The 24,357-nt window shown below is 38.1% G+C and overlaps 2 protein-coding genes across 3 annotated transcripts in view; one reads left to right on the top strand and one right to left on the bottom strand.

Moving 5' to 3' along the window:
* Positions 1-7,552, bottom strand: part of SLC25A40 (solute carrier family 25 member 40) — a 60,025-nt gene extending 52,473 nt beyond the window's left edge. Inside the window, exon 1 of one of the 2 annotated variants that reach the window (XM_017851648.1) lies at positions 7,271-7,552. The gene's annotated coding sequence lies outside the window, so the exon portion shown is untranslated. The remainder of the gene's footprint in view (positions 1-7,270) is intronic. The other variant, XM_017851639.1, reaches the window with a different exon arrangement.
* A 40-nt stretch (positions 7,553-7,592) lies between these two features.
* DBF4 (DBF4-CDC7 kinase regulatory subunit) overlaps positions 7,593-24,357 on the top strand; it is a 32,550-nt gene continuing 15,785 nt past the window's right edge. Inside the window, 7 exon segments of the mRNA XM_017851630.1 lie at positions 7,593-7,953; positions 9,211-9,383; positions 16,274-16,453; positions 18,130-18,163; positions 18,166-18,179; positions 18,625-18,694; positions 19,279-19,355. Coding sequence (XP_017707119.1) covers positions 7,908-7,953; positions 9,211-9,383; positions 16,274-16,453; positions 18,130-18,163; positions 18,166-18,179; positions 18,625-18,694; positions 19,279-19,355 — 594 coding nt within the window. The 5' untranslated portion in view covers positions 7,593-7,907.

Raw genomic sequence — 24,357 nt, 5'->3', positions numbered from 1 at the left:
GTTTTTTTTTTTTTGTATTTTTAGTAGAGACGGGGTTTCACCGTGTTAGCCAGGATGGTCTCGATCTCCTGACATCGTGATCCGCCCGTCTCAGCCTCCCAAAGTGCTGGGATTACAGGCTTGAGCCACCGCCCCTGGCCCTGTCTGCTTACTTCTAAATACACTTATTAGAAACCTGTTCTATCAAAAATCAAAATCTCCCCAAGAGAGAAAGGTCCAGGACCAGATGGTGTCACAGATAAATTCTATCAATATTTAAGAAAGAATTTACACCAAGCCTTCTTAAACTCTTCCAATAAATAAAGGAGGGAACACTTCCTAATTCATTTTATGAAGCCAATACAGCATTACTTTGATGTCAACGCCAAAGACCTCACAAGAAAACTAGCGACCACTAGCCCCTTTGTATGAAAGGTGCAAAAATTCTCAAGAAAATACCAGTAAACCAAATACAACCACGTATTAAAGCAAGTATATACCATGACCAAGTCAGATTTACCCCCGGGAATACAAGGATGGTTCAACACATTAAAATCAATCAACGAAATACACCATGTTAATTAAATGAAGGAAAAAAAATATCAACTCAATTGATGCAGAGAAAAATCTGACAAAATCCCGCACCCTTTCATGACACAAGTATGTGACAAAGTAGGAAAAGAAGGGAACTTCATCAACCTGATAAAGGACATCTATGAAAAAAACTCAAAAATAACATCATATTTAACAAAAGAAAGACTGAAAGCTTTTCCCTGAAGATCAGGAAAATAAAGAGTATGTCCATTCTCTCATCACTTTGATAACACATTATAACAGAATTCTAGCTGAGGCCAGCAGGCAATAAAAAGAAACAAAAGGCATCTAGATTTGAAAGAAAGAAGTAAAAGTATCTCTAATAGATGATTTGATTTTATATCTATAATACCCTAAAGAATCCACCAAAAATCTATTAAAGCTAATAAATACAGCAAAGTTGCAGAATACAAGATCAATATATAATAATCAATTGTATTTCTATACAAAGCAATAAACAATTTGAAAATGAAATTAACAAAACAGTTTCCTTTACAATAGCATCAAAAAGAATGAAATACTTAAGAATAAATGTAATCAAGGGGGTGTAAGTACTGTACAATGAAAATCACAAAACACTGTTCAAATTAAAGAAGACTTAAATAAATGGAAAGACACCTTGTGTTCATGAATTGGAAACATACTGTGTAGATGATAATACTCTACAAATTCAATGAAACTGTGACCAAATTTCCAACTACTTTTTTTGTGGAAATTGATAAGCTGACCCTAGAACTCATATGGAATATTAAGAGACCCTGAATAGCCAATCTTGAAAAAGAACAAATTTGTAGTACTAATACTTCCCAATTTCAAAATTTACTAAAAATCTACAGTAATTAAAATTGTGTAGTACTGACATAAGGAGAGACATATAGATCAACGGAATAGAACTGAAAGCCCAAAAACAAGCCTATACATCTACAGGCAACTAATTTTAACAAGGTTTTAAAACCTTTCCATGATAAAAAGAATAGTCTTTTCAACAGATAATGTTGGGAAAACTGGATATCCACATGCAGAAAAATGAAGGTGGACTCTCTACTCACATAATATACAGAAAATTATCTCAAAGTGGGTCAAGGACATAAATGTAGGCAAAGTACAGAATTCTCATAAGAATAAATCTGTATGACCCTGAATCTGGCAATAGTGCCCTAGATATGATACTAAAGGCACAGGCAACAAAAGAAAAATAAAATTAGATTTTATTTTTAAAAAAGTGTGTATCAAAGGACACTATCAAAAAATTGAAAAGACCAGGTATGGAAAAGAACAAAATTTTTGCAAATCATGTATCTGATAAGGGTCTAGTATTCAAAATATATAAAGAACTTAAAATTAAACAACAAGAACAACAAAAAAACCTTCAAAAAAAAGGGGCAAGGGACCTAATATTTAAAGAAGGTATACTGATGGCCAATAAGCACATAAAAAGGTATTCAACATCATCACTTACTGGGAATATGAAAATCAAAACCAGAAATAGATGCCACTGCACATCCACTAGGAAGGCGATAATTAAAAGTACAGAATATCACGTGTGTTGACAAGGATGTGGAGAAATGGGAACTCTTTTACACTGCTAATGAGAATGTAAAATGCTGCAGCCACATGGAAAACAGTTTGGCAGTTCCTCAAAATGTTAAACAGAATTATAATATAACCCGGAAATTCTCAGTAATAATTCTAGGTATATACCCCAGAGAACTGAAAACATAATAGTCTAACAAACATTTGCTTGTACACAAATGTTCAGAGATTATTATTCATAATAGCTAAAAATAAAAAGAAACCAAATGTTCAACTGATGAATAAACAAAATGTGATATATCTCTACAAGAGAATTTTATTCATCTCTAAAGAGTGAATAAAGACCTGATATATGCTACAAAATAGATAAGCCTTGAAAACATTATGCTCAATAAAAGACACAAAAAACCCCACATATTCTATTTCTATGTAATGTCCAGAATGGGCAAATCCATAGGGACAGAGAACAAAAGAGTGGTTGCCAGGGATTGAGGAGACAGGAGGAATGAGAATGAGTGCTTGATGCGTAAGAGGTTTCCTTTTCCTATGTTGAAAATATTCTGGAATTAGATAGTGGTGGTGATTGCACAACATTGTTAATATACCGGAAGCCACTGAATTCTACATTTCAAAATGGTTACAATGGCAAATTTTATGTTATATGAATTTTACCTGAATTTTAAAAACTGAAACTATATGAGATCCCAGTTCACACCTAGTGAATAACAACACTGTGCTTCATACATTACTGGAAGGAGAATCAAAAACGTCAATAGTTTCTCATACTGTTAAATATTACGTTACCACATGATTCAGCAATTCTAAAAGAAGTAAAAATACATTCCCAAAAAAACCTTGTGTACGAATGTTCATAGCAGCATTATCCATAACAGCCAGAAAAACAGAAACAAGCCAAGTGTCCATTAACAGGTGAATGGATAAACTGTGGTATATTCGCACAATGAACTACTACTCAGCAATAAAAAAGAATGAACTACTGATATATGTAAAGCATAAATGAATCACAAAAAGATTACATTATGAAAAATAATTACAACCCAAAACATACAAATTATATGATTCCATTTATATTATGCTGAAATACAGAGAAAACCATTCTATGATTATAAAAATCAGAAGACTGGTTACTTCTGGTGGGAGGAGGGAGACTGGAAAGAATGAGGCATCCTTCTGGGATGACAAAACGTTTTGTATTTTCATTTTAGTGGTAACTACATGGATATACATATTTATTAGAATACATAAATTCATATTTAGATATATAATGTTTAAAATGGCTGTACTTTATTGCATGTGGATTATAAATGTTTGAAATTTTATACAATAAGACTTCTACGAGCATAACAGTAAACAAGCTTCACTGGGCATAGCACATTGTTAGTGCTCAATCAAAACAGGACGAAAGCAGGAAATGAGGCAGGTAGGTAGATTATTTTATAGTCATGGCCAAGTATGTGTCTCATACCACCCTAAAGGAATTTATAATTTAGTTCAGTATGTAAGATATAACCTCTGAACTGGTTCATTATCTGTAACAGCTGATGGAGGTGCCAAGTAGCCTCTGAATTATGTTGCTTTGAGGCATCCATTACCATATATTCCCAAATTCTGAATCCTCCTGTCTTGCCTTTTTTTTTTTTTTTGGAGACAAGGCTTCACTCTGGACTATAGTGGTCAATCATAGCTCACTGCTGCCTAGACCCCTGGGCTCAAGTGATCCTCCCACCTCAGCCTCCTGAGTAGCTGGTACCACTGGTGTGCACTACTCTAACAGGGTTAATTTTCTCATTTTCTGTAGAGACAGGGTTTCCCTATGTTGCCCAGGCTGGTCTCAAACTCCTGGACTCAAGTGATCCTCCCACCACGGCCTCCAAAAGTGCTGGTATTACAGGCTTGAGCCACCTAGCCCGGCCTTTCCATTTTTGATCCTTCACCTAGGATGTGTTCATGGGCCTGATAATGCTGAATTTACCCTGGTTTCCCAGCCCACATTCGCCTGAGACATTAACTTCAGTGCCACAGTCACTAACCAATCCTATCCTTGCATACACTTAGCCTGCAAAACTAAGAATTTAACCTTATATATAACCTTAAGCCCTCCAATTCACCAGGATAGTGAGACTACAAAATGTGCAAATTAAATAATAAAAATAGACCAGAACACATTTCAGAAAACAACATATCAATAGTTGGCAAATGAATCAAACAGGAATGATTATTATTCAAGACCCAAATGAGCAGGAGATAAAGGTTGAATCTAAGCTAGGTTTGCTATGGACAAGAAAAAATATTTGCTAAGCCAGGTGAAGAGGCTTAGGCAAAATAAAGAAAAAAGTGATAAGTATTATAAAATTAATTTGTCTAGATTCTAGAATAAAAAATTTATATTTGGATATGTGTGAGGTAATCTGAGATCAGATTTAGATCTCTGATAATCACAGAAAGTTGTGGAGTAGACTAAACAATATTATCTTCATTTATAGATAAGGAAATTCTAGCATAGAAAAGTTAACTTTTTTTCTTTTTGAGATGGAGTTTCGCTCTGTCACCCAGGCTGGAGTGCAATGGCGCAATCTCAGCGCACTGCAACCTCCGCCTTCCGGGTTCAAGTGATTTTCCTGCCTCAGCCTTTTGAGTAGCTGGGGTTACAGGCGCACAACACCATGCCCAGCTAATTTTTGTATTGTTAGTACAGCCAGGGTTTCACCATGTTAGCCAGGCTGGTCTCCAACTCCTGACCTCGTGATCCGCCACCTCGGCCTCCCAAAGTGCTGGGATTACAGGCTTGAGCCACTATGCCCTGCCAGAAAGGTTAACATTTGCCCAAGGTCATAAAACTAGTTAGGGATAGGGCAGGTAACTAATAAAATTCATTTCTCTTGATTCACAGCCACATATTCATTTAATTACATCATGATTCTGCTCAATGTTCTCCAATTTTGCCTAATACAACTCTCGAACAAAGTTTCTCACCATAAATAACCCCGCCCCCATTCACTTCTTGAATGTCTACCCTTCCTCTGAAGGAATGTTTTCAAGCATATTTTCAATATCTACTTTAAGACAAACCCCATCCTCTTACCAACAGACCTGACTACTGGACAATTAAAGGAGGTTTCTATCCTTACTGACCATAGCCACGTCCTTTCTGTGCCTACTAAAAGATTTAGGTTCCAGTAATATTTTTAAAAACTAACCTTGGATAATAGATTAGAAAATTACTAACTATTGAGTAAAGCAGACTTCCTGTTTATTTATTGCTCGGAATTACCACCTTCAGTGCAGCGGAGGGTGAGTCTAACAGCATAGGGTGCAACTACGTTACTGTCCTTCCTCTTCACAGTAAATAAGACACACAACTCATCTTTCACAAGAACATAAAATGGACTTCCTTTTTTGAAAAAATGTTCCTCAATAGAAGCATGCTGAAATCTTTCCCACATCCTCTAAACCTTCCAAAGATCAAGTCTTCCCTTCATTATACTTTCCTAAAACAACAATTTTTTTTTTAAAGAGTACACTCAACCTGTCTGAACTTCAAGCTTATCATTTTTATCTAGTACTGTACTCATCTCCGCCACCTACTCAAATTACCCTTAAGGAAACCAATGATACCTGAAACGCCAAAATCAAATACTTATTTTTCAAGTCTTAAACTTACCTGTCCTGGGGATGAAGGAACTGGTGCAGCGCTCACTAGGATATAATTACAGAACTCTTAAGGAGCTCTCCTCGGTGCCAGGCACTGTACTAAGCATTCAAAAATGTTCATTTAACCTTCACAACATCCCTGAGAAGTATTACCCCCTTTTAACAGATTAAAATTGGGGCTCAAAATTACCCAGAGGCCAAGTAGTGAAGCCCATATGATTCTAATGTTTGCAGTCTCTTCCCAATTCTGTGGCATTTCCTCCATCTCTTTCACTATTTCATCAACCACGCTTTTAATCAGTTCTCTCATTTCACATGCTCTCCTTGGCAATTTCATTTCCTCCCAAAGCTTTAACTACATTATATATTAGTGCTTCCCAAGTTTTTAAATCTTTCTGTTAATATAAACATTTTGTGCTCTCTCTAGCTTATATTTTGAAAATAAGTTCCCATAGAAATCACAATATTGAATACGTTTATTTAAACCACACTTCCTTCCACCACTCAAGATCTGTTAACCTTTAATGAACTGCCCCATGATTAAAATCAACAGACCTTGAGGTAGAAATATTTTATTGGAGAGATATCAAATCACTCTATTTCCTCTTCCCATGTCCACTTTTCCTAGACATTTCTCTCAAGTCATACACATCTTCAACTAATAAGCATAGTTCCATTATTGTCGCCCCAGGGCCTTCAACATAAACCTGTGTAAAACCAAACTCTCATTTCCCTTAGCAAACGTGTTCTCTGCGTTCCAGCTAATATTGTCACAACCCACCCTTGTCTATTCTTTGAGGTACCTACCTGCAAAACTGTAACGTTGACACTGAGTTCCTTGAGTTACCAGGTAAAAAAATCAAACATTATAGGAGTGCCTATTATGGCCTGGAGTAGAGGAATGCAAAATAGTTCAAAATAGCCTCTTCCTCCTGAAGAAAGTTTTTGTTTGTTTGTTTGTTTGTTTTTTGGAGAGGCATGTTCCAACTTATAAAATTAAAATATATTCACAAGCATTTTAATTTGATCTTTAATCTGTTTTACAGGAAAAAAAAAATGAGATGTTACTTTCCACTCCTTCATTGTTGAAATAAACTTACACACAACTAAACGAAAACAGTTCTGTATACAATAAAAGTCAACAGGGCAGCGCAAATAGCCAACTACCCAAGGACACAAAGTGACCTGGACGGGTTCTGGGGTGTCGCTGCCGTCAGGACCGGGGGCCGCCTGGCCGCACCCTCCCTCCGACGTCCTCCGGGACCGCACTCTCTCCCGCAAGTCGCTCTGCGGCCTGTCCTCAGCCGGCGGGGTCGGCAGTGACCGCGGGAAAACCCCGCTGGCTGTGCGACTCAGGGCGCGCTGAGCAGGGGCTGCAGCTGCTGCCACCGCCCGGCTCCGGCCCCGGCCCCGGCCAGAGCTGAGTCCGGGATCGGCCGAAGACCCTCGCCTTCAACCTCCCAGACGTCCGACCAGTGGAAAATTGGCATACCTGGGGGAGAAAGCAGCTGGAAGGCCGGCGGTCCTGGCAAACCTAGAAGGCGGAAATAACCCCGGCGATGGGCGGGGCAGGGCTCCGGCGCTAACTGCATCCACTAGGTTTGGTCAACACAGAGCCGCGCCAACTCTCTGTGGCTGCGCCAAGACCTGAAGCCGCGGACTGAGAGCCGGGGTCAGAGGCTGAGAGGGCATCGGAATGGGAGCGGGGCACATGGGAACACACATCCTGCGAGGACGGAGCGAGGAGCCAGAAGGACAGCGGCGTGAGGGGGCGGGGCGCGCGGCGCGAGAAGGCGGGCACGAGGGGCGAGCGCGAGGCGGGGCACGGCGCGCGGCGTGAGACGGGGCGGGGCGCGCGTATCGGCGCCGCGGCCGCGTGACGCGTTTTCAAATCTTCAACCGCCGCAGCCCACTCGTTTGTGCTTTGCGCCTTCCTCCTCCGCGCTTTGGAGCCGGATCCAGCCCCGGAAACCCGACCCGCAGACGCGGTGCCTCTGCTGCGTGGAGGCCGTAGCCGGCGGAAGGAGAGAGGCGGCCGTCCTGTCAACAGGCCTGGGGAAGCCGTGCTTTCGTGGCCGCCCGGCGCGACACTTTATCCGGACCCAGCATGTAGGTACCGGGCGACTGCCATGAACTCCGGAGCCATGAGGATCCACAGTAAAGGGCATTTCCAGGGTAAGAAGCCCCTCCTCCGCCTGCAGTCCCTTTAATCCTTTCCTCCCCTCGTGGTTCCACCATTGATTCTTCAGACTTCTCCCGCCGGTTCCTCAGCTTTTTTTTTCTGACCGCCCTCCTCTGGGGTCTGAAGGAAGGGGCTCCGTTCAGTGTTTTGTCTAAGAAGGAACGGATTCCGGCCCGGCCCCTCGAGCGCTCTGCCCTTTACAGCGGCGGTCCCAGATTCATTCCCGGTCGTGCCTTCGGTTGAAAACTAGCAAACAATGTGCAGATCCGGGACCTCGCTGGGGCTGCCCTTCTGCCGGGCTTCCGCAGATGCTGCGCCTCCGCCCGGGCCCTTGGAGGCGACGGACAGCATCCTCAGTTTAAAGGCAGACACGCTCGTGGCTTTTAGCTTCAGTACTAGATTGAGTGATAGTGGGTGGATTTTTGGTCTTACCCCTTGAAAGTTTTTTTTTTCCCTTCCTCATAAGTTGGGGGAAAGCATTTGTATTTCAAACATCCCATTGCTGGTTTCAACATTACAAACAGGGAAACAAAAGCACATTTCCATTTTCAATCACTTTATTTGGTGAAACATTCCACTACCTAAGTTTTTTGTACAGGTATTTGTGTATGTGTAGTAATTACCAATTTAAGAACAGGTTGCGTTTGAAAATTAATTTTAAAGCAGTTGCTTGGATCTTAGATCTTGTTTTAATGAAAATAATGAAATGAAAGGTTTAGTTCTTCGTAATGGACCATTAAATTCCTAATACATAGACAAATTGTATGTGAAATGGACCATTAAGTTGTTAACATGCACACAAACTTTATATGAAACTAAAACTTGAGCAGTCTGAAACCCTTGACTAGGTTATTCTGGGTAACAGAGGATTCTTTCATCGCTAAATGAAGTTTAAACACCAGTTTTGAATGTTCAGCAGAATGGCAGATGCTCAATCAGTAGTTGAGTATTAAATACCCCCATGGAGTTTACATCCTAAAGAAGAAAATCTTTCAAAAGAGTTTTATATAGCCCCGTGCCTCAGGAATATTTCTTGCTGAGTCAACTATTATTTTACAGTCTGCGTTCTGTGAAAGTATATAGAGCGTTTTGCCTCTATCCTAAGTAGTACTACAAAGAAATACATTTCAATGCTAATAAACTGGTAGGATTGTAAGGATTTTTATTTTGTAATATTGTATAATGAAATGTTTTAAAAATAGTACAAGTGTCTGTGTAAAACATCTGATTCTAAACATCTTTAATAGCAGGTGGAATCCAAGTCAAAAATGAAAAAAACAGACCATCTTTGAAATCTCTGAAAACTGATAACAGGCCAGAAAAATCCAAATATAAGCCACTTTGGGGAAAAGTATTTTACCTTGACTTACCTTCTGTCACCATATCTGAAAAACTGCAAAAGGACATTAAGGATCTGGGAGGGGTAAGTGAAAACCCTAAACTGGCATAGAAGGAAAAATTTGTAACTACTACTTTCTACTATGTAATCATTTAAATTTTTCATTTTGGAAAACTTAAACCCTTCTATTAGCACCAAGATTAACATTATTATCAGCTGTTTATCGTTAAAGAAAAACCATTTGTTTTAACCTTTTGTGGACTGGCAAAACTTTCAGGTTTCTCCGATTAGCAGTCTAGTATAAAGTTCTCAGCGTGTGAGACTCTCCTGTCCTAGTGGAACTGCTCATTGACTGCTCACTGTAATGTTGGAATGTCCCCCAGATGACAGCAGTTTCTTGATTATGAATCTTGGGGAGCTACGTAAGTTTGTATGGACTAGTGTAACAGTTAAGAACGTTATTACAGAACACCCGTGCAAACCACACAATTAAAATTGTTCCTGAGTGATACAGATGTTGTTTCAACAGAATGAATGTTATTAAAGGAATAGAAATTTACACTAAGAATCTGGAGATACTTTCCTACCTTGTACACTGATTAGATGATTGGGAAATTAGAAATCTCAGGCAAAGGCCGGGCGTAGTGGCTCATGCCTGTAATCCCAGCACTTTGGGAGGCTGAGGTGGGCGGATCACAAGGTCAGGAGATCGAGACTATCCTGGCTAACACAGTGAAACTCCATCTCTACTAAAAATACAAAAAAAAAAAAAAAAATTAGCTGGGTGTGGTAGGGGGCGCCTATAGTCCCAGCTACTCGGGAGGCTGAGGCAGGAGAATGGCGTGAACCCAGGAGGCGGAGCTTGCAGTGACCTAAGATCGCCCCACTGCACTCCAGCCTGGGCAACAGAGCGAGACTCTGTCTCAAAAAAAAAAAAAAAGAAAGAAAGAAAGAAAGAAAAGAAAACTCAGGCAAAATTCTAGGACCTTAATAGGATTAAGGTTAATACTGGATGAATTTTAGCAAATGAGGTGATAAAGGATTTTTCTGTTTTAAAGGGTCATGCTGGACTTTGATTTTCTGAAGGTCCTCGTCTTTGAGTGTCTAAACTGATCCTTTCATTCCCAGACTAGTAACTTTTCATTTTATTTTTATTTTGAGACGGAGTCTCGTTCTATATGGCCTGGGTTGGAGTGCAGTGGTGCGATCTCGGCTCACTGCAACCTCCGCCTCCCAGGTTCAAGTGATTCTCATGCCTCAGCCTCCGCCTCCTGAGTAGCTACGAGTACAGGCATGTGCCACCACTCCTGGGTAATTTTTGTATTTTTAGTGGAGTTAGGGTTTCACCATGTTACCCAGGCTAGTCTCAAACTTCTGACCTCAGGTGATTTGCCCACCTCAGCCTTCTAAAGTGCTGGGATTTACAGGCATGAGCCCTCCAGGCCCTGCCAATTCCCAAACTAGAAGCTTACCAGAAGAACATGTGCTAACAAGTTTCCTGGAACTGTTTGTTAATATGATATTTTATTTACCTATCTCTGAAAAGTTACTGTACTTTTTTACTATTCATTTGGTTAAACTAAAACACTGTGACATGCTTGTAATAGTAGTATTTATCATAATGATCATACGACAGCATTCTTAAAGGTCATGTTTTCTAGGCCAGCCACCCTGTTGACTGTGTATCTATTAAGAGTATCTTAATGTGTTAAGGACCTTAGACATTGAGTAAAAAAAGACCCCTTCATCTTAGAAGCAAAGTACTTGAGGTCCAGAGAAAGTAGATGGCCCAGTTAAAGCAGTATTAGCTTCTTAATTCCAACAGCAGCATAGTTCCTGCACCATTCTGCTCCTCTAGCAATCAGTGGCTACAAATGGCTATCTGGCTGTTAATTCATACCTGTAATCCTAGCACTTTGGGAGGCCGAGGCAGGTAGATTGCTTGAGGCCAGGAGTTCAAGACCAGCCTTTGCAATGTTCCATGTCTACTAAATGCAAAATTCCATGTCTACTAAAAAATACAAAAATTAGCCAAGAATGGTGACGCATACCTGTAGTCCCAGCTACTCGGGAGGCCGAGGCATGAGAATTGCTTGAACCTGGGAGGTGGAGGTTGCAGTGAGCCAAGATTGTGCCACTGCACCCCAGCCTGGGTGACAGAGTGAGACCCTATCTCCAAAAAAAAAGTAGCTCAGAGTAGCTATCTGATGTGGTTTGATGACAGCTTTCTCAAATACGATGAACAACCCATTAACTCTAGGTCTAATGGTCTAAATCAGTGATATTTAGATTTGCGTTTTTATCAGTAGAACTCTTTGAACAAAATAATATTCAGAAGTCCAACGTCTAAAGCCTATAAAAAGGGAACTCCTTGGGCTAAAACAACAGTACAGAGGCTAAAGGAAGAACCACTTCCCCTGTCACCTTTCTTTCTCCTATCTCCACAGCAGTTCCTGAGGTAATTGCAAGAAACAAATTTTGAATTACTTCTGCCATACATAATAGTTGAGGGACCTTTTGGTTTTACATACTTAGTCTTACTTTGAAATGATTGAAGTAGACCAGTGAAGTTAAGAGCATATTAAGGGTGTGAGTTCCCAAATTTTGCTTTGGATTTCCCAAAAATCCAAAGCTATGGATTTTCAACTGAATTTGATTTATTAACTTTCTTCTAAAAAAAAAGTTTTATTTATTGAATTCTGATCTTCCCATACTATCTTTTCTATAATTAATGATATTTAATTCTCGGGTCCTGGTTTCTTTCTTCAGCACATTTACTATTTCTATCACTAAAAAAGATTTTGTCATAAAGATCTCCTACATGAGCTAATTTATCTTCACATCATTACTTTAGGTGCCTTTTTAATTCACCACGTCACATACCTTGGTTTCTACAATCTCGGTGAAAACATCTTAATACCCCATTTATCTGCAGAGTATGCTTCTGACAAATTTAACCACTGAAAGCACAGCACCCAGATTCTGATATAAAGGCGAAATACCTTTAATAGTGCAAGAAAAGTAGGTGTTACAAAACCATCTAAGGAGAACGTGGGATCAACCACAGTTAGGTCCATGTCTAAATAGTTTTGGCTAAAATAAGGCAATTGGAGAGGAACAGAAATGTAAGCCAATTACCTTGGCGTATTAGCTTGAACAGTAAAAGGTTTGGTGTTCGTCATGATGACCTTGAGTCATCAGAAAATAACGTTTTGAGTTTACTCTTTAAATGGTGTAGATTCAAGAATATCTAGTAAATTGAATAACCTGGTAGAACTGATTCAACAAATGTTTGAGTATGGTGTGCACTGCACTCTGTGTTTTGATAGATTCAAAAATGAATCCTGCCGGGCTTGGAGGCTCATGTCTATAATCCCAGCACTTTGGGAGGCTGAGGCAGGCGGATCACTTGAGGTCAGGAGTTTGAGACCAGCCTGGCCAACATGGTGAAACCCCATCTCTACTAAAAATACAAAAATTTAGCTGGGCATGGTGGCACACACTTGTAATCCCAGCTGCTGGGGAGGCTGAGGCAGGAGAACCTCTTGAATCTGGGAGGTAGAGGTTGCAGTGAGCCAAGATGGTGCCACTGCACTCCACCTGGGCAACAGCGAGACTGTGTCTCAAAAGAAAAATAAAATAAAAAATGAGTCCTTATGTCCGTCCTATCCTCACGTTCTAACCTAGGTAGAGATGACATTGGTACAAGTAATTGTGTTAATAATACAACATAGAACATCAAGAGCAAGGAGAGATTAGTTCCAGCTGAGGAATTGTGGATTTTATTCACACACAATTGGAACACGGCTTTGAAGAATGATGAAGATTTGGGCATGTGGGAATTCATTCAAAAATTATTCCACCAGTGTCTCCAGTATATCAGCACTATTTTAGATCCTAGAGATAGAAAAATAAGTAAAATATAATGCTCTAGGTATTCTTAGTCTAGTGGAAACCTCAGACAACTAAATAATTTGTATTAGAGTGTTATCAATGCTTTGACAGAAATATGTAGAAATTGCTATTAGAACGCAGAGATAGGAATGATTAACTCTGCCATTAGGAATCAACAGAGATAAAGTTTGAGCTGGATCTTGAAGTCTTAGTTTGCAATGCAAATAGACATATTGAATAGAGGAAATCATATTTAAAATATATGTCAATGTGGTTTGTTTCTACAACTGATGTTGCAGTGAGATTTGAGCTTAGGATATAGGTGGGGGGAATGGCAGGCAACAAAATTACATTAGGGCTATGTTGCAAAGGGCGTTTTATTCACTACTGAGGAGTTTTAACTCTAAGAAATGAAAAACCAAAGGAAATAAGTGATACTAACATAAGAACAGACATACACACCAATAGAACAGGGAACCCAGAAATAAACCCTTGCATATATGACTAACTGATTTTCAAGAAGGGTACCAAGACCATTCATTGGGGAAAAGATGATCTTTTCAACAACTGGTGCTGGGAAAACTGGATATCCACATGCAGAAAAATGAAGTTGGACCTTTACTGTGTCATATGCGTAAATGAGCTCAAAATGGATCTAAGAGTTATTTGTAAAAACTAAAACTCTTAGTGGAAAATATAGGGAGAAGTCTTCATGACATTGGATTTGGATATGATATCAAAGTCATGTGCAACAAATGAAAAGTGTAAAATTGGACTTCATCAGGATTAAGAACTTTTGTGCCTCAAAGGACATTTTCGGGAGTGAAAAGACCCACAGAATCACAGGAAATCTTTGCAAATTATATATCTGCTAAGGGATTAATATCCATAATACCTGTATAAAGAACTTCTATGACCCAAGAACAAAAGGACAAATGGCCCAATTTAAAAATGGGCAGAGGAACTGAAAAGACATTTACTCAGAAAAGATATACTAATATTAATGGCAGATAAGCACATGAAAAAATGTTCAACATCACTGATCATTAGGGAAATGTCAATCAGTAATCACTTAACACCTGTTAGGATGGTTACTGTTAAACAACCAGAAAAATAACAAGTGTTAACAAGAATTTGAAGAAGTAGAACCCTTGTGCACTCTGAGTGGTAGTGTAAAACAATATAGCCACCATACAGAATAGTATGGGTGGTTTCTGAAAAAAGTAAAAAATCGAATTACTGTATGATTCTGCAATTTCATTTCTGACTATACATCCAGAAGAATTGAAAGCAGAGTCTCAAAGATATTATTCACAATAGCCAAAAAGTGCGAACAGCCCCAATGTCCAACAAGTAAATAGAAAAAGAAGAGGTTGTATATACATACAGTAGAATATTATTCAGCTTTAAAAGGAAATGAAATTCTAATTCATGCTACAACATGGGTGAACCACAAAAAACATTGTGCTAAGTGAAGGAAGCCAGTTACAAAAGAACAAATGTAGGATTCCATTATATGAGTTACCTAGAATAGCCAGTTTCAGAGATGGAAAGTATTAGAACCTCTGACATTACTAGGGCCTCATATTTATGAAAATGAAAGCAGTATTTGATGTGTGAATTATTCATTTATATTATTGCCTGGCCCTTATAGGCATTTGAGTCTGTAATCCCTGGAATAAATAAATGTAGGTACATTATTTACTGGTCAATGAAAATGAATGTTGGTCAAAAAAATGATTTGCACTTAACCAAGGAGGTCACTGGGCTCAGTAGCAAATTCTGCTTACTGCTTAGATGAAGTTAACTTATCTGTTACATACCTGACTTCATTTTTATTATCCTCATTTATAGTGTGAAATCCTATAGAAATTAGATACAGCTATTTAAAATATTTTAAGAAGTCTTTCATGGATGTAAATTGTTACTGCTTATTAATGATTCACAGTTTACTTCTGGTTAGTGGGTTTTTATTTATACTATACATATTTATACTATATATTTTTCTAATAATATTAGTATTCTGCTTAGTATTTACTTCTACCTATTTTTATTTTCCTGACCCTGGCAATCTTTAATAACCTTCACTTTGGTATGTGTCTTTATAAGTAAATTCAGATATTTAGGCGGTGATCTTCAAACATTTTAGTAAAGTAATTCTTTTCAAACAGTATTACACTCTTAAGGGTAAAGGTTCCCTGCATCCTGTAAGTTGAAGCCTCAAGGGAAGGTGTAATAAATTAATGATTGATTTAGACTTGTATTATCTGCTATGGTAACCATTAATGATATGTGGCTACTTAAAGTCTTTAAAATGAAATCAAATTTAAAAATCAGTGACTTGAGCTAGGTGCAGTAGTATGTGCCTGTACTCTCAGGTACCTGGGAGGCTGAGGCAGGAAGCTCTCTTCAGCCCAGGAGTTCAAGGCCAACTTGGGCAACATAACAAGACCCCATCTCTTAAGAAACAAAATATTCAGTGGCTTAATCACACTACCAAGGTCATTTCAAGTACTTAGGTAAGTTGTATTGGACACTGCTGGTTTAGATCATGGGCTTGAGTCGGAATGCGTGTGTTCAAATTGTATTATTTGCTACTGGGTAACATTAAGTAAGTCACCTCTCTTCACTTTTTCTCCTGCAGAAAATGTAGATAGTATCATGAGGCTGTTCCATAGATTACATTAATTAGCATATATAAAGTATTTAAGAATGATATCCAGCACATGCTGCTGTTGCGCTGTTATAGGAGCTCTTATACTTCCTCAGAGTTCTAAATTCAGAAAAATATAGTACAAAACCCACCAGTTTACAAAATAATTGCATCAAACTGAACTTTTTTACTGTGCTTGGCATATGAAACAGCTTATGGTTTTTATGACCTAGTTGAAAATACCTTGGTGGTATGTGCCTGCAGTCCCAGCTATTCAGAAGGCCAAGGCAGAAGAATCACTTGAGATCAGGGGGTTGAGGCTGCAGTGAGCTATGATTTTGCCACTTGCACTCTAGCCTGGATAACACAGTGAGACCATGTTTCTTAAAAAAAAATGTATAAATAAAAATACCTTGTTTTCTTCTAGCGAATTGAAGAGTTTCTCAGCAAAGATATCAGTTATCTTATTTCAAATAAGAAGGAAGCTAAATTTGCACAGACCTTGGGTCGAATTTCTCCTGTACCGAGTCCAGAATCTGCATATACTGCAGAAACCACTTCACCTCATCCCAGCCATGACGGAAGTTCATTTAAGTCACCAGACACAGTAAGTCTCTTAAATATGCTTTGAGACTCAGAAGGGCTATATCCTGAAGATCTCATGGTTTTTAATAGCAAGGTGGCAGTAGAGTTTACTTATGTAGAACATTTGCAAAGCCACATTATGTGTGGCTCTCCAGTCCTTAATAAGGTTGCTGTCTTTTAGAAAGGTGGTTTTTGCCTAATAGTTCTTGTGTAATCACACTCTGATTGCTTAGGTACACCCTTGTATTTAGGGATGGCTTGTAGTTTTTAGAATAATTTACAACTAAAAAGTTAACAGCAGATCATTCTTTAAAGAAGAAATAAAAACCTTTTTTATTTTCAGAGCAGGGGTCAGCAAACTCTGGCCCATGGACCAAATCCAGTCTGTTGCCTTTTTTGTACAGCCTGCAGTTAAGCATGGTTTTTACATTTTCAAATGGTTGTATAAAAATATCAAAAGAATATTTTGTGACAAGTAGAAATTTTATGAAATTCAGATTTCATTGTCCATAATGTTTTATTGGAACACAGCCATACCTGTTTGTTTAGGTATAATTTGTAGTTGCTTTTGTGTTTTAGGCAAAATTGAATAGTTGTTGTAGAGACCATATGGCCAACAAAGCTTAAAATGTTTACTCTCTGGTCCTTTGCATAAAAAGGTTGCCAGCCCCTGTTCTAGAATTATTGAAATCTCATCCCTACCACTGCATGGCCAATAAATTGAAAGATGCAAGGAAGGACAATTAAATTGATTTAATTGGGTGTGAGATGGGATAAGATCAAATGAGAGATAAAATGTTTATCTCAGTTTTTAGGTTCAAGTGTAATTAAATTATTATTTTAAAATATCCTCCTCGACTTACCTGTTATAGCCATTTGAAAATTAGGGGAAATGAGGAGAAAACAGAAGAAATGAGTCACAAAAGAGGTATCACTTGAAAAAAGAGTTATAATACATAGAAGAAAACAGAAGAAAGAATGGAAAAGAGATCAAGGAAGGACCATGCATTCTCTGAGTTAATGCTTTTTTGGAGCAAGGAGATAATACACTAGCAATTCCAAAATAATTGTTGCTGATGGCATTTCAACTGATTTTCCTAGTAGTTTATTTAAAAAGTGAAGTAACAGCTGGGCGCGGTGGCTCACTCCTGTAATCCCAGCACTTTGGGAGGCTGAGGTAGGTGGATCACGAGGTCAGGAGTTCAAGACCAGCCTGACCAACATAGTGAAACCCCATCTCTACTTAAAAAAAAATACAAAAATTAGCTGGGCATGATGATGCATGCCTGTAGTCGCAGATACTTGGGAGGCTGAGGCAGGAGAATTACTTGAACCCAGGAGGCAGAGGTTGCAGTGAGCTGAGATCACGCCACTGCACTCTGGCTTGGGCAACACAGCGAGACTTTGTCTCCAAAAAAAAGAGGGTGAAATAGCGTAAAAACAGTATATAAAATTTATTGTTTTTCTTAAATCTTTGATTTAATAGGAACTAAAATGTAAAACAATTATAAAGAATTCCAGTGAAACCTAGCTATTTTATTTGTCATATTGAATAGAATTACTACAAAACCAAAGAGGTCACCCCAAAAAGGAAACTTTTAAATATGAGACCCGAAAGTTCTCTTTTCTTAGCTGCTTTACCTGTTTAACCTGTTCTCCAGTTAAGCACTGTGTTTTAAAATTTCTGGTCTTTTATAGGTGTGTTTAAGCAGAGGAAAATTACTAGTTGAAAAGCTATCAAGGACCATGTAAGTAGGAACTGTAAAGATTCACACTGTAACATTTTGTTATTACTCCCTGGAATTTCAGATATTCTTGAAAGTTTTCCTTTTCCAACATTCTTTAGGCAAATAGGCATGATAAAAGCCTGAATCTCAGCGTATATTTTGTTTTACAAAGTACAGAACTTAACTTTTCATGTAGAAACATCCCCATCTTGTGGCCTTTTAAAATATTACTGGAAACTTAAAACTTGCCTTATAGTTTTCATTAAATTATTAAGAACGTGGGTATAAAGTGGGATTGATTTTAGAAATTCTATAGAAAATTTTGATGTCCTAGCTATTGTAACTCTATACGGTCTGTTACAGATAACCACCTTAGTGACATTAAGCTTCAAATAATTGAATTTTTATTAAAATTTAGCTCATTTTAAATAATTTCCTAGAACAACTGTAAAACTTTTTTTTACAGGATTTTATTCCTTCAAATAGTATATTATCAAATGCCTTGTCATGGGGAGTAAAAATTCTTCATATTGATGGTAAGACTTTTATAATTGTTTTTTCACAATATTTGTTGTAAGTGTCCGTGTCTGTCCTTTGGTTCCTGACTTTACATAGTGAAATTTTGATAGCAAGGATGTCTTAATCTGTTCCCTGTTGCTTATAACAGAATACCTGAAACTGGGTAATGTACAAAGAAAAGGAATTTATTTCTTACAGTTATGGAGACTAAGAAGTCCAAGGTCATAGGGCTGCATGTGGTGAGGGCCTTCTTGCCGGTAGAGACTCTACAGAGTCTTGAGGCAGCACAGAGTATCACATGGTGAGGGGCTGAGCATGCCAGCCCAGGTCTCTCTTCTTCTTCTTATAAAGACATCAGGTCCACTCCCATGATAACCCATTAATCCATTAATCCCCTCTTAAAGGCCCCACCTCTCAGTAAATATTGTCCCATTGGGGATTAAATTTCAACATCAGGTTTAGAGGAGACAAACATTCAGACCATACCATAAGGGATACCTATAATGGTAATTTCTTTATCTAATTTAACTACAAGAAAATATCACTGTTTAACTCGAAGAGTAAAATTGCTAATCTTAAAACCTTCTTTCTTTTAATAAAGACATTAGATACTACATTGAACAAAAGAAAAAAGAGTTGTATTTACTCAAGAAATCAAGTACTTCAGTAAGAGATGTGGTATGTCTTCTTTTTTAATTTTTAAAGTAATTTTTTAAAGTGACCAAGCTTGGTTTATTTATGTATTTATTTGCAGATTTTTCCTCCCAAGTAGAAAATATCCTAGGGGCAAGCCTGTGTATGATGTGCCTGTTTCTGTTATTCAAATAAATCGTGTGTCATTTAACTTCAGGGTTGTACTCACCAGGTAAAAGTTGTTCCTGGAATAGTGGTATAGGTCACTTCCTCAGCCCCCTTTTGTTACTGCTATTTTGTAACAGGTACTTTTATTCTGTAGAAAAACACTAAAATCAGCCTATTGTATAAACGTTCCTAATGTAAGTAATGTACTTCTTTTTGGAATATAAATATGTACTATGCTTTGCAGTTGCTCTGGATGGTGGTATAACAAAATCTTGTTTTAGCATGGCTGACTGGCCTGACCTTGAAATACTTGTTAAGCAACCACATTGGTTGGTAACATTCTGTTAAACCTAATGTTCCCATTATCTTCAGTTGCTTTCATTTTCCTTGTTGCTTCTTTGAAGCATCTATACAGATTCAGGCTTTTTCCATCCTTTACAACAAATACAGTAAAACCTCCCTTCATCCCACGTCCCCACCTACCTATTATCTGATCCTTATATTTCCTCATCCAAAGTTCTCAGATCTCTACTTTTATACTTCCCATTCATTTTTCAAGCTACAAGGTATAAAACTTCTGACCAGTTTTCCAAATCATTTTGACACTTTTTAAACCCAGTCATACTGTTTCTCAGCTGTTGTCCATTTCTTCCTTAAACTTTTCTATTATCTTCTGATATTTCATCCCTTAGCTTTCTCCTGGTCTCTTCATATTTCTCAGACCATTCTTTTGTGGCCTGCTTTTCCTTTGTTCAATACTTAAATGACAGGGATCTAAAAATAATGGGCTGGGCGCGGTGGCTCAAGCCTGTAATCCCAGCACTTTGGGAGGCCGAGACGGGCGGATCACGAGGTCAGGAGTTCGAGACCATCCTGGCTAACACGGTGAAACCCCGTCTCTACTAAAAAATACAAAAAACTAGCCGGGCAAGGTGGCGGGCGCCTGTAGTCCCAGCTACTCGGGAGGCTGAGGCAGGAGAATGGCATAAACCCGGGAGGCGGAGCTTGCAGTAAGCTGAAATCCGGCCACTGCACTCCAGCCTGGGCGACAGAGCAAGACTCCGTCTCAAAATAAATAAATAAATAAATAAAAATAAAAATAATGAACTGATAAGAGAGTGTAAAGACATGAAGCCATAGTGGGATGGCATATTTTAGAAATCTTGTATAGCATAATACAGCCTGATTGTTGAGTGTGCCAGTGACAAAAGATCAAGCTGGAAAAACCAGCATGTTAAGATTATAAAGTACCTTGCACTATATAAAGGAGTTAGATTTTTATCTTGGAGGCTTTGGAAAATTATGAGATTATAAATAGAGTAACCGGATTGGATAGTCATTTTGGAAAGATCTTCTAATTGACAGTAAAGAATGAATTATTTGGCAAGACCAGAAAACGGCTTTTGAACTGTTGAACACTTGTCTTTTGTTTTTTTTGTGTGTGTGTTTTTTTTTTTTTTGAAGCAGTCCCTCCCCGTCTGTCACACAGGCTGGAGTGCAGTGGTGCCATCTCAGCTCACCTCCTCCTCCTGGGCTCAAGCGATCCTCCCACCTCAGCTTCCCAAGTAGCTGGGACTACAGGCATGAGCCACCATACCTGGCTAGTTTTTGTATTTTTTGTAGACGGGGTTTTGCTATGTTGCCCAGGCTGGTCTGAACTCCTGAGCTCAAGCTATCCACCCGCTTCAGTCTCCCAAACTGCTGAGATTACGGCCATGAGCCACCACCCCCAGCCCTCATTTTTTACTGAATACATTTTACAGGATGACCACTCGGTATATGCATGCCTTATATAAGGATTCATAAAGTTTCTCTGTATTTCACATTTTTAATAAATTCACATTTATATCAGAATAATTTGCAGAAAGCAACAAAGTAGTATTTAAATGAAACTATCAATATTATTTATGGGTTAAAAATTTAAATGACTATTTCCAAATTTTCACAAAATGTAAGTGGCTATTCTTATATTGGACTGAGCTAAATGGCATATAAATTATCTCTACCACACTTAGCAGATTGTTTGGATTGTATATAGAAGTAAATGTTTTAAAAAATGTAAACTCATAACGACGTTTATGGATTCTGAATACACAAATTGTGTCTGTCTTCATATATATGTGTATATATATCTGAAATAAGTTTCATAGAACAATAGTTTACCCTTCTTAATGTGGTGGATATTAATATTTCTGTGATATTTTCATTTCTTAAAAATATTGATTACAACTCTCTGAATTGACTTTATAGCCTACTGATAGGTCACAGTTTGCAGTTTAAAAAGCATTCTGGGGGCTGAGTATGGTGGCTCGGCCTCTAATCCCAGCACTTTGGGAGGCCAAGGTGGGCACATCACATGAGGTCAGGATACCAGTATGACCAACATGGTGAAACCCCCATCTCTACTAAAAATACAAAAATGCCAGGTGTGGTGGTGCATGCCTGTAATCCCAGCTACTTGGAAGACTGAGACAGGAGAATCACTTGAACCTGGGAGGCGGAGGTAGCAGTGAGCCAAGATCACCCCACTGCAGTCCAGCCTGGGTGACAGAGTGAGACTCCATAACAGTGAGCCGAGATCACCCCACTGCAGTCCAGCCTGAGTGACAGAGTGAGACTCCATAACAGTGAGCCGAGATCACCCCACTGCAGTCCAGCCTGGGAGACAGAGTGAAATTCTATCTCTAAATAAATAGATGGACGGACGGACGGACGGACGGACGGATAGAAAACTCCATCTCTAAATAAATGGATGGATGGATGGATGGATGGATGGATGGATGGATGGATGGATGGATGGATGGGATGATGGTTGGATGGATGGATGGATGGATGGATGGATGGATGGATGGATGGATGGATGGATGGATGTTATGTCAGTGATCCTGAGAAATGTTCAAGGCCTGGCTTAAGGCAATAACAGTAGGGGAGGGGAAGATTTGAAAGATACTTAATTGGTTTCAGTGCCTAGTCACTGTCTTGAATCTAGTATTTACCAGATTATTAACATCATAAAGACCAAGTTTAGTCCTCATCATTCCTTCAGTAGTAACAAATATTAAATGCCTGCTATGTGCCATGCAGTAGGAGCCCCCATAAAACAGAGAAGATAAAATAGCTATGAAACAGATCTTAATCTTTCTTCTAAAATAAAAACGATAATACCAAATATCTTGATAGTCCAGAATCTGTATCTGGTTGAAATGATTCTCATACTGGAAATTTTTATTTTGGCATATAATACAGAAATGTTTCTGGAAAATTTTTAGTTTGCAGTACTAAAACAAAACCTTTTAGTGAAATTACATTTAAGAATCTTGAATGGACATGTATAAATTTCAAAATGTTTATTAGGTTCTCATAAATGTTCTTGTTAGTATGTATCTTATTTAAAATGTGATAACTGGATAAATGTGTTTTGCTCACTGCTTTATTTAAAGTGCTTTGAGGTTTGGGCTTTTTGATCTTTTTTTTTCGGTTTACTCAAAACTTATTTTGTCAAATTTTTTACATACATGTGCAGGAGGAATATTGGTCATTTTCTTTGATGTCTTTGTTAGGTGGGATGTTTAATCCTATTTTCATAAGATACTGATATGTGTTCCTGTTTCTATTTTCTAGAGAAGTTTTATAGAATTGTTTTATTTATTTTAATGTTTGGTAGAATTTACTAGCAAGGCTATCTAGCCCTGAAGTTTTTCTTTGTTGGAAGATTCTTAACTATGAATTCAATTTATTCATTAGATATAGGACAATTCAGGTTATTTTCTCTTCAGTGCATGTTGGTAGTCTTTTTCAAGGAGTTTGTCCTTTTTTCTTGGTTGTCAAATTGATGGGCAAAGAGTTGTTTGTAATATTCCCTTATTAACTTTGTAGTGTCTATGGGAACTGTAATAATGTCCCCTCTTCCATTCCTGATAATGCTATTTTGTGTCTATTCCTTTTTTTCTTAGTCAATCTGGCTAAAGTTTTACCAGTTATTAATGTTTTCAAGGAAACAGCCTTTAGTGGCATTGATTTTGTGTGTGTGTAGTTTTCTGTTTTCAGTTTTATTGATTTCCACTCTTACCTGTTTTCTTCTGCCTATTTTGGGTTTTTATTTCTATTTGTTGTTTCTTAGGTAAAAAGCTTGAATCATTGATTTGAGACTTTTCTTTTATTGTAATGCTATAAATTTTCTTTAAGCTTTCCTTTAGCTGCATCCCACACATTTTACATTGGATTTTTTTTAATAGACTTTATTTTTTTTAGAGAAGTTTTTGGTTCCCAGTAAAATTGAATGAAAGGTACAGAGATGTTTTACATACCCCTTGCCCTAACATCCCACACCAGAGTGGTACATTTGTTGTAATCAATGAACTTAACATTGACACATCATTATCATCCACAGTTCATAGTTCACATTTTGGCTTACTCTTGGTGTTGTACATTCTATGAGTTTTGACAAGTGTGATTATGAGTTGTATCCATCATTATAGTATCATACAGAATGTTTCCACTGCCCAAAAAATCTTCCATGTTTATTCCCCCATTCCCTTAAACTCCAGATAACTACTGATGCTTTTTACATTCACCATGGTTTTGCCTTTTTCACAGTGTCATGTAATTGGAATCATACAGTGTGTTTCCTTTTTTGATTGGCTTTTTTCACTTGGTAATATTCAATTAAGATTCCTCCATGTCTTTTCATGGCTTGACAACTTTTTAAAATCTGAGTAATATTTCATTTTCTGTATGCACCACAGTTTATCCATTTACCTACTAAAGGACATCTTAGTTGCTTCCAAGTTCTGGCAGTTTTGCATAAAGCTAATATAGATAACCATGTGCAGGTTTTTTTGTGGACATGTCAACTCATTTGGGTAAATAACCAAAGAGT

The sequence above is a fragment of the Rhinopithecus bieti genome, unplaced genomic scaffold (assembly GCF_001698545.2).
Source record: "Rhinopithecus bieti isolate Rb0 unplaced genomic scaffold, ASM169854v2 scaffold_1558, whole genome shotgun sequence".
Taxonomy (NCBI): Eukaryota; Metazoa; Chordata; class Mammalia; order Primates; family Cercopithecidae; genus Rhinopithecus; species Rhinopithecus bieti.
Note: the sequence above shows the minus strand (reverse complement) of the source record. Positions and strands in the feature narration are given on the sequence as shown.